This window comes from Erithacus rubecula, assembly GCF_903797595.1.
Source record: "Erithacus rubecula genome assembly, chromosome: 4".
NCBI classification, from domain to species: domain Eukaryota; kingdom Metazoa; phylum Chordata; class Aves; order Passeriformes; family Muscicapidae; genus Erithacus; species Erithacus rubecula.
In genome coordinates this window covers 6378238-6389515 of record NC_136686.1, presented here as the reverse complement: position 1 = coordinate 6389515, position 11278 = coordinate 6378238, and the positions used below count along the sequence as shown (strand labels likewise).

Here is an 11278-nt window from a genome sequence, read left to right as displayed (position 1 = left end):
GCTTGTGGAAGGTGTCCCTGCCCATGGCAGGGTGTGGAATGAGATCTTTAAGGTGTGTTCCAACCCAAACCATTCTGTGATTCTGTGGTCCCTGGAGAGGTAACTGATGTGAAGTTTTGGTTTCAGCACCTTGAGAGCTGTGTGAAGACCTGCAGAGCACAGTGGTACCCAGCCAGCAGTGGGGATGGGGCCCACACACCCAGAAATCCATCAGGTTTCCCTTGGGGATGCTGCAGCTCCTGGTGGTTACTCACAGTGAGGGTGATCACACTCTTAGGGGTGGCAGCTGTCACTTTGAAAAATAAGAAGTTTTCTGTGCATTCATTTACACAGAGTGAGGAAAACCTGTGGGGTGGGGATGACTGGTCAGCTGCTTTGTTCTCTATTCTCCACTCCTCACCTGAGATGGCCTTTGCTCACCTGGCAGCTTTAGGCCTCATCCTCAGAGTGACTCTCCCAGGAAAAGCACAGAAGTGTGACTTGGTCAGATTTGATGTTCAGAAATAAAGTGAGCCTTAATGCATTACTGGTTTCTCATTTTTGCTATGGGATGATCTGGTTTCCAACCTACTCCAGGTAGCAAAATCCACAGCTGCTCCAAAAATAATGATTCTCAGCCAGGCTTTTTTTTAGAAACTGGTGAATAAGACAACTCAAACCGTTTAGACAAAATGACACTTGTCCAAGGCTTTTTTTTTCTGAGACAGCTCCAGTTCTTAACTCTGCAAAAAATGTTTTCTGCACCCTTAGGTTTTTTCAGTGAGCTGCACCCAGCAGCTCAGGGATGGGTTTGACTGCTATGAATGCAGAGAGGGCACAGAGTGTAGAAGTGGAAGAGCAAGTCTTTTGGAGGGTAGGTAGTCTTTAAGGCAGGCTCAGCTGTGCCATGCATTATGTATTATGTCTAAGAGGCTACTATGCTGATGGGCTGGCTGTCTCCTAAAGCAATTGTCTTGGACTTGTTTTGCCTTAGGTGAGCTCAGAGCCTTTCCCTCTATGCCTGCTGGTGCAGTGGTATTCTCCACAGAAATGTCCTGGAGCTCACCCTAAGGTTTTGCTCCCTGCTGCACTGTGGGTTTTGGGCAGGTTGTGCTCTAAGCTCAGAATCAGATTCAGCTTGCACAGCTATCCTAGAAGCACTGGCTTCTCAAACAGATGTGCAATATAAGGATCTGGCAAGCAGGCAGCTGCTCTGGGGAGCTGTGAGGATCTCAGGCTGTGAGTTAGGGACCATCTCTGTAGATGTGTGTTCACTGCTTTCAGCATCCTAGCTCTGTGCTGGAGAAGACGGGCATGCTGTGCCCTGACTTAGTACTCACCAAGCTCCCTGGGTGGAGGACATGGGCCCAGAGGCCAGGAAAGACCTGTCACACAGAAAAACTAAAAAAAAAAAAAAACAAACAAAACAGGTGAAAAGTCAGGGACAGGCCTGCAAGGAGGGGCAGAGTGCATGCCAAAACAGGGGTAGAGCTTTTGTACTCTGTAAAAGCTGGCAGGGCTGCAGAGCTGCTGAAGCAGCCAACAGCTGATGCAGCGTCCTGGGAACAGAGCTGTGAATAATTGTGGAGGTAGGAGATGAGGTAAACTCGGGCTCCCAGACTGCTGAACTGAAAAAGAAGAGGTAACAGCACTTAACCTGGCAAGGAACCCGAGAGACATGGTGTAAAATGAGTCTGACTCCTGCAGATGGCCAGCAGGTAGGAAAACTCCGGGGTGTAAGGGGAGGGTGTGTCTCGAGGGGAGGACTCAGGGGCTGGACTCAAATCAGGTGGTGAACTCAAAGTGTCCTCCCTGTTGGAGTTGGCTCAGGGCGGTGCTGACTTTACAACAGTCCAATGTCAACTGTTCCTGAGGTGCTGGTGGCTCAGGAGCTAAAACCATTTTTACCTCTCCCTGAGAGAAGGAAAAGAAAGAGCTCTGGCCCCAAAAGAGTTGAGACCTTTCTCAGGTCAGTCTTAAATTCTTACCTCTCCCAGCAGCTGCTTCTCAAGCCCTGAGGATTTCACTGAGCCAATTTAATGCTGGTGGTCAGACAGTTTAAACCCATTAGCTCCCAGCTATCTGAATAATTTTCTCCTGGGATCCCAGCACACGGGCAGACTGCTCTAACCAGAACTGCAGAGCCCTGCCACGGGACCTGGACCTTTGCTGACTGCTGTGGCCTGTGTGGTGAGCACTCAGGGGCTGAAGAAAATGCCACTGGGGAGATCCCTGTCCATGACATCTCTGAATGGGCTTCCTCAGTGTGAGGATGAAGACCTGCCCGTGGAGGATTTGTTGCTCTTTGAAATTTCTTGGGAAGTTACCAACAAAGGTTTGTACCACACTTGGGGGTTAGTGTTGCTGTTTTCTCATGAGTGGAGGGAGGGATGAAGGGCTGGAGAGAGAGGCATTCAGAGGGAGATGGGAGAGGGCTGCAGAGCTGCTGGATTGGAAGAAGTGCAGGTGTGTAATTGTGCATGCTGAGTGTGGGCTCCACCTGCCTGGGCTTGTGTGGGATGGGCAGAGCCAGGATGTCTCTGTGTCTTTTTGTGCTCCACCACCAGGGAGAGGGGATTTGAACATCTAAGTGCTAAGTCTGAGTTTGAAGATATATATATATTGCTTTGTACATACTTAGTTTTTGCCTTCCATGCAAATTCACTTGAGAATGTCATGCATGGAGATGAGCTGTAAAACAGGGATCAGATGCAGAGCAGTTTGGCAGTCCCCCCTCAGCCTTCTAGAGCAGTGTGGAGAAGAGGCCAGGCCTGGAAGGGGTATAAATAAATAGAGCTGTGTTACAGCCACTGAACAAAACCCAGGAGTCAATGACCAGCAGCCTTTGTGTACCAGCTGAAACTCTTCTGGATTGCTCTTTGCAAACACAGGTGGTGCCAGACAGGGGCTTCATTTGTTCATTGGTTGCTGCTGGTCAGGCAAAGGGCAGGCTGCTTATTGGGCAAAAATCCTCCTGCCTCCATTTCTAATTCATTCATCAAATCATCCCCTTTCAGGTAGGTGTAGTTCTGCCAGCTTCCATTTTCACTGCAAAAGTGAGTTAGTATTAGGATGAGTAAAATATTGACCCCATGTGTGTTATTGTCCTGGCAGATAAATAGAGATTGGTCAGGAGAGGGGACTGTAATCTGTTATGAATTTAACTCTAAAGGGGAAATGTGTGTGAGAAGAATGGGCAGTGCTGGGGTTTATCCCCATGGGGAAACTGGAATTACTGTTCTGTGATAATTTCTGCTGGTTTGCATTGCTCTTTTCAGAGTGGTGACCCCTATCAATACCCAGAGGTGGGACAGAGTAGATTTGGCAGTTTGAATCCATTTGGGCTTATTTTTCAGTAGTTCCAGCCAAGCTTTTAGAGTTAATTTACTAAAACCACACCTTGGAGCATGCAGCATTCTCTTTTGTGTCTGCATGATAAGTAAGGCTCTGGCAAGCAGATGGCAGCAGAAATCTAGGAAATTCAGGTGTTCTCACTAACTTCTCTGAACTCCACAGCATATAGATTTTCTGAGTCATCTGAACCCAGTAATTGTAAATACCACACTTGACATTTAAGAGAAGGTAACCAATTAGATTTTCCCAGAGCATGGACAAAATGTAGTGAATAATTTATTCATCCATAGAACTCTAGCTGACTTCACTGGAGCCAAATCAACCAACACTGCTAAAATTTACTATTCACACATTTTATGAGAAAATTAATATTAATAAAGTCAATTTTATTCAGTGTGTTTAAAAATAAGGTGCCTTTGCTTACACTGCTTTGCAAGCCCATATATTCAGACAGGGCTGAAGGAACCATGGAAAACAATTTCTTTATTAGAATCTGACCTTGTGCAAACTTTTCATTAACCAATCACTACTAGAAACATCTGTGCAAAACCCCTTTTATGAGCCTGTTTCAGCCTATTTTTCTGGTAAATTCTTGATACTGAGGGTTTGGGAGGGTTTTTTTTCTGTATTTCCCAGGCAATAGAATATATAAGTCATGTGGTGAGAACTGTTCCCTGGTGACCTAACTTATATAAACAATTCTGGAAAAATGTTAGGGTGCTGTGAGAGAGAGCAGACAGCAAAATACAGGGAGAGTCATCACAGAAGAACATAGGCTTAGGAAATAATAGCTTGTACTGTATATTTCCTAGCTCCTTTAGCAGGAGTAATTGTTCATTTGATGAAATAAGCTGAGCACACAGATTTAGCTCTGCTGCATGTTTTAGTGTTTCTGCTACTGTGTATGTTCCTGACACAGAGATAACATTAGCTAGATTTATTTCCTGACAAGCTAATTTTGAGCATTTAACATGAAGGTTTCTTTGTTCCTTTCTGACAATGCAAAGGTGTGTCAGAGGAGCACAGCCTGAAGGTTTTTTTGCATTTCTGAGGTGGTGTAAAGCTGCTGCTGCCCACAGGAGCAAGTCCCAGTCTTTGTGTTAATTTTGTGTGCATCACCAGGTGCTTGGGTACATTTCCTCCTTGGCCAATGCTGCTTCTTAGTAATCCCTCCATTTCTCTTGTGGCACTGACAGTCAGGCTGAATTGTCCTCTTTGCTGTGAGGAATGTGATAGCAGAGCTCACAGGTGAATACCCATCTCCCCACACTGTAACCAACAACCTTTACAGCTGAGCTGAACCTCTTCAGAGCCAGAGGATGGTGAGGGGGTCCTGAAAATTGAAGTTCAATTTCTGATTCTGTAGAGGGAGAGGGTCTTCATGTGCCCAGCTGCCCATGGGGAGCAAGCATTCCCTGGGATTTCCATGATGGTGCTGGTTGTTACTGAGGCATCAGGTGCAGCTATAGGGAAGAACAATATGGTTGTATGAACTCAGGGCTCTGAGATCTACAAGTATCCATTATTTCCAGAGTCTCATCTCTTCTTTGTCAGCAGCTGGAACAGGGAAGTTGTCTCTCCTTTTGTTTTAAGGATAGATCATTTAACACATGTTCTAATAAGGCAGAGTTTCTACTTCTCCATGGTTCATTTTTGTATTTTCTGTCCTGGCTGCAGCCTGTGCTAAGTTACAACCCCTGCATGGAAAACATTGGCCTCTCAGTTACTGCTCTCACTCTTCTCTGTCTGGAACAAGGAAAGATAAGGAGAAAATGGGAAATAAAAAAGGCTTATCTGCCAGTGCCACTTTGCCTCACCCTTCCCTCAAGTCATATGAGAGGGAACTTGCCACTTAAACCAAAGACAATATTGAAAACCTCTGGCATTGAAAGTCTTCTGCCAAAGAAATGAGAAATGTGTAGTTTGTTTTGTGAGACTTGCCTCACTTCAGCTGGCTTTTCCCTGATGGGCAAAACCCTTTGTGAAGTGGATCTACAGTATTTCTGTGACAGAAGGGGAAAAATGCAGGCAGTGAAGGGCCCCAGTCCACTGCAATGCTACAAATCTGGTGGTAATCATGGGGGAGATAAGCATTTTTAACTCTTCTCTCCTGGCCATCATGTTCTAGTAAAGCCAGGTCTGGTCATATAGCTGTGGAAAAAAGGACTGGTTTCTTTCCTCCACAGCATGAAGACCCAAAAAAGCTTTAAGTACAGCAGCAGCAAAGTAGTGGCTACCAAGCTATGAAGATTTTGTGCCTGAGTTGGGTTTGTCTGAAGTGGGTTTTCTGATATATTAGTTAGAAGGGCTGAGAATGCTCAAGATCTGCTCTTTTCTCTAGAAAGATGTCTTGAAAATAATTCCAGTGATATTTAGATTAGTATCCCTTGATGTACCAGTCACAGCTTTTAGATAGAAAGTAGAAGAATGCTTAAAAATTGCTGGGCAAAAAGCCAGCTTTTGTCATCATTCAGCTGTGAACAGTTTAGCTCAAGAGTCACTGGTGTATGAATCTCAATTTTTTTTTTCCCCATCCCCATTGGAATGAAGATTGTGCTAAAAACAAAACTTGTTTCAGCTCTCCCTGGAGCAGAGATCTTGGTTCAGTTTCTGTGGTGAAAAACTGGACTTTTGGAAATGAAATACTGAATCCCATGAAGTTGGTAGGACCAGCATTTTACCTCCTCTATGTCTTCCCATGATGAGACTTCCTTGGGAGAAGGTGATTACTGTAATTTGTGATACAGCTGAAGTAACACCCTTTGAGGAGTGGGGATGTGCTGGCATAAACTTGGCATAAGCACAGCCTCAGAGCTCTGTGCATTTATAGAGTGGGGTGGAATATCAATGTCAAATCAATTCCAAATGAAATGCTGTGCACTGGGGATGATGCACACAAAAATAGCTTCTTGATTGTGGACATCTGTCATAAATTTCAGCAGCTCAGTATTATTTCAGAATATGTTTGGATATGTCAGAATTTCAAAGAGTGTGGGGATCTGCCTTTTGAGGAGTCCTGGCCACAAACATAGCCCAAAAAACCACAGGAAAAATATCTGCTGGCTGAAGATGCCAGTTGTTTTTTCACCTGACACATTTTACAACCTGATTTTATTAATGGTACCTCAATAGACAATCAACCAATCAGATTCCAATCAGATGCTAGAAACAAGTTCAACCCAAATTTTTATCACACCTGTGCAGACCAAAGACACATTCTGAGGAGAAGGATGTAGCAGTTGATGTAATTGATGAGTGGTTGTGGCAGTGAAGTCAGTTTGAATCCCAAGCCTGGGGTCACGCTGCTCCCATGGATCCTGTGGCTCTCATGGTTCTCAGGGAGGATTTAATGCCCTCAGAGTGGCCTGGTCAGGGTATGGCAAAGAAGCTGCAGAGCACTGGAATCGTCCTGATCCTCTCTCTGAGTGGCAGAGGTGTGTGGGAAAGGATCAGTGACAATCTCCACTTAGCTCTGTCTCACTTCCATAACTCACTTCCTATTTCACTCCCTCTTTTTTGCTTTCTGCTGCTCCTTCCCTCTGTCCTTCTGCAGCGTGGGGTGGGTGGGAGGACAAGCTCTAACTGCTGCTTGAATTTTAAATATACAAAAGAAGTAATGCAGCAGGGCTTGAAACAAGAGAAAAAGAAAATGCTGGAGTGATGCAGAGAACTCCTTGAGACAAATTCACAGTAGTGGTAACATAGATAAAAATGCTTAGACCATTAAAATAATTCTATGGAATATTTTCTGAGAAAGTATTTTTAAAGAGGTCATTAAAAAGAGGTGAAATTTCCCTTAAATTAACAAGATCCTTCTTTCCCAAATATCTTAGCTCGCCTTTCTGGGCCAGTATATTTTTTCCCTTAGAAAAAAAAAAAAAAAAAAAAAAAAAAAAAAAAAAAAAAAAAAAAAAGGAGAAAGAATGAAAGGGATACATGGGGGAAATATTTGTTGTTGATTTCCTTCTAAACTTGATTTCATTTATTGATGGAAAGGTTTTAAGCATGTTTTAAGAAAAAATAATAGAAATATATTTCTTTCAGGGATGTTTTTAAATTACTAGAACTTAATATATTTGACTAAAGCATTTTATTGAACATCAGAAAATGAAAGTATTCCTGAATAAACATTTTACTGGTAATTCCCCTTGTCTGTGATATTCCAGACCAGTTCTCTTGTTCTGATCTCTACTGATTCTCTGTTTCTTATTTTGTCATTTCTTGTTTGTTTTTACCCTGTTTCAAACTTCAGAGGCAGCATAGGGAAACTTGCAACATTTTGGTACATCCTTGTTGTTTGGAAAAGTTTTGTGTTTATAATATGACCTAAACCATTGCCTTAGAGAAGAAAAAGAAGATTTACCAAATTGTTGAAGCAATTTGAGAATTCTGTGAGGTGAATATGTAAACCCCTACTCTGTTACTCAGTGGGATATGTAATGTTTTGCTTACTGGCACCAGGTATTTTTAGGGAATTCAAAGCAACTGAGCATATAGAAGCTACCTCTTAAAGATATATAATGTGTTCCTTGAGTTTGCTATGGGGAAGTGTAATTTCAGAAGTCAATACATTATTCTAGACATTGCTCTGTTCTTCTCAAGATGTCTTTTTAAAGTTATACCCAACACTTCCTACATACATAGTTTCACTTGCAGTTTCCCTCCACTGTCAATTAAACCTTTTGCACCAACATGCTTTGTGAGTCATATTTCCACAGTAACAGGAAGACAAAAGCAGATCTGGGGGCCAGGTAACACTGCTTTTATCACAGTTACCTTCTGAGGAGTTTGAACAGCCTGTAAAATGTACTCTTTGGATTCTACCATAAGTGTTTTTCATTGCATTTCAGGCAAAACAGTGCCCTGAAATGTTTTTTACCTTGCTGTGCAGCAGATTATGACAGCAGAGCACAGCACACTCTCCATCCTTTCCCCCATAAGGGGCCTCCCATACATCTTTGGCCCTTTAGGGCACACAGGGATCCTAAGGATAACCTTGTGGACAGAAAACACTCAGATGCTGGCTGTGCAAAGGTCCAGGCTCTGCCCAGCCCATGAGCTGCAGCTTCCTCATTTCTCTTCAAATCCATGATGTGGAAGCTCAGCTACATTGCCAATCCCAGTGTTGAACCCTTTGCAGTATGGAAGAGATTGATCCACACTCCTGGGATGGGGGAAAGAGCTTTGCTTCACTCTAGGAATATACAGCTTTATCATGGCATTTAGTGGCTTTCATCCTGCAAGTCATGTTTTCTCTTTTTCCTGGATCACCATGGAAAAAAAAAATCACTAAAATCTTCCCTCATACTAAGCTCTGTATCCCTGCCAATTCAAACCAGCCAGTTTCATGACTAAGATTTCTATCAAGCCTCATATTTATCCATTTTGGACTGAAGCCCCTTATGGTCCTATAATGAATTTACCACGCCATAAAAACAGTAACTGTTGCTTTATAGGTTGAATGTTCTGACTTGTCTCATATAATTAAAATGTTATGTTTATCTGAATCCAGGCTATTCAAATAGACTCTCTCAGCTTGTGAACAGAGGGACTTGGAGGGAAAATAGAGAGTTATTTATCTAAGATTGCTCTAAGTCCTTGTCCAAAGCAGCCATGGAAGATATGATGACTATAAATTAGATTCTCAAGCTTTCTGGCCCTGCTGGAGGGAAGAATAATAGTCTTATGCATAGGTTTCCTTCTGCACTTCCATGTCTACATGATGTAAAACTCTTGAAGTTCATTTAGGAACAGACATCTGTAAGGCCTTAAATTATTAAGGGTAATAATTTATTGTACTAATTCTACTTAACAAGCTCATACATTGGAACTGCACTTTTTTTTCTCTTTGTAAATACCTAGAATCCTGAGATGTGAAAATATTGAGACTAGGGATCCTTCCAGTATTCAAAACAAATGGGATCTTTGTAGAGAAAAGGCATTTAAGTGAACAGTTTCTTTTCTAGGAGCATAATTAAAACTGTACCTCTGTCATTTGGCTCTTCAGGGCTTCAAGAACAGCAGGCTTTGCAGAAGGCTTTCTGTAATTGTCAGGGGATACAGATTAATTAATCAGGGATCTAATCTCCCAAAATGCTGAGCAACTTCAGGTGCTGTATTGTACATAGCAGTGGCAGAGTTTTAAGGAGAATTAGGTAACTTCTCAAGGTTTTTAATTCAATTGGATGTGGTGCAATGGCACCTGTGGATATCCCAATAGCTTTAAAAGGGTGAGCCTAGAGTGCCAGCTCTCAATCCCTGGCAGCTTTCAGTGCTGACTCCATAGGTGATTTTGATATCACTGCTGGAAGTGTTGCCAAAGACCTCCAAAGCTTCAACATTCCATGGAGGAAGAGAATTTTATGTAGGAGCACCAGTCCCTTCTGCAGTGTTTCTTTTGCTCTTTGTACCTGTTGAGCTCCCTCTCTCTCACCTTGCTGGAGCTATTCTCATTGTCTCTGATGTGTAGCAGCAGCTGCGTGGGTTCAGATTTTCTTTTCCCTTGCCATCCCTCCCTTTGCTGGATTCAAGCATGCCCTGTTGTTCCTCTGACTTGGTGGTGTGTAATGTCTGGGGACTGGGGCAAAGGCAGGTTTGCCCTGCCAGTGTGTGAATTCCAGGGCTGGTTATGGAAAACTGTGGGGAAGAGCAGCTAAGGAACTCTTGCACACCATGTGCAAGACTGGATAGATCTGTATTGATTTGGCAAGGAATGCTGCTGGATGCTCTTAAACATTTGAATGCTGTATTTGTTTTTAAAGCAGACCATATTTTGGTGAAAGATGCTACAGACATTTATATTGTCAGTGTAGGCTACATTCCAAATGGAACAAGATATGTTTGTCTTTATAAACATACATCCTTATGCTTTGAGGATATCAGTTTAAGTCCATTTTTATAGCCAGTAGTCAATGAAATCCATCAGTTCCTCAATTTCTCTTAGTGATTTGTATCAAGCAAGCTCAGTTCTTACCATGTGATGAGAAGTAGGTTTGAAAATTATAACTGTGGCAATAAAACAAAAGCAGAAGACTGTGCTTGGGATGCAGCAGAATCAAGATCAGACCTGGGAGAGTGCAAGTAGGAGGCCCAGGATTTTAATCTCTCAACTGAACTGAAGTTCTGATACCATTTAAAAGACTGAACTATTTATTTGATTGAGGCTGGACTTCACTTAAAACCTGCATAGGTGAAGGGATTTAACTAGCAGTGTCTGATCACCAGGTGGGTTGGAGCTTAGTACAGAGATCTGTGGCCTGTGTCCCTTTCTAATTTTTGTTCTTTGTGATCTTCCTTTGCAGTGGGAGGCATTTACACTGTGATCCAGACAAAAGCCAAAACTACGGCAGATGAATGGGGTGAAAACTATTTCCTGATTGGCCCCTATTTTGAGCAGAATGTGAAGACTCAGGTGGAATTCTCTGAACCTCCAAACCCTGCAGTTAAGAAGGCAATGGACACCATGAAAAGCCAAGGGTGTCAGGTAAATCAGATGTGCTGCTGCTTCCCAGGGCAACAAATCTGACTCTGAGGAGATTAAAGTTTGGGTTAATGCTCTTGTCGTTCCACTTGACACAGCAGTCCTGGTCAATGTCACAATGGGAAAGGCTCGGAATCCACTGTTAGAACAGCAGAGTCAATTCATTAAAGGTTATTTTTGAGGAAGAACCAGTTCATCCAATTAGGGGTTTTAACAGTCATTTATCTGCAAGGCTGCTTAATTGGATTAATGACTTATTTATCTGGTCTCTAAGTACGGTGAGATTTTATTAGATATAATATGACCTTACTTTGAGCCCTTTTCACATTCTTGCATGGGAATGAGAAGAGTGTTCCATTAGCTCTCAATTTTTCCAGTGTACCATAATATTGAGCTGAAAACCAGAAAAGGATTTGAGAAAAGCACTGAGGTGGCAAAGGATCCACTTCCTCAGTTCAGTGCAAC

General features: G+C 42.7%; 1 protein-coding gene across 2 annotated transcripts in view; it reads left to right on the top strand.

Moving 5' to 3' along the window:
• Positions 1 to 1503: 1503 nt before the first annotated feature.
• Positions 1504 to 11278, top strand: part of GYS2 (glycogen synthase 2) — a 41292-nt gene continuing 31517 nt past the window's right edge. Inside the window, exons 1-3 of one of the 2 annotated variants that reach the window (XM_079303781.1) lie at positions 1504 to 1697; positions 2089 to 2314; positions 10635 to 10816. In XM_079303781.1, coding sequence (XP_079159907.1) covers positions 2194 to 2314; positions 10635 to 10816 — 303 coding nt within the window. In that variant the 5' untranslated portion in view covers positions 1504 to 1697; positions 2089 to 2193. Of the gene's footprint in view, positions 1698 to 1731; positions 2315 to 10634; positions 10817 to 11278 lie in introns of those variants that run through there. The other variant, XM_079303782.1, reaches the window with a different exon arrangement.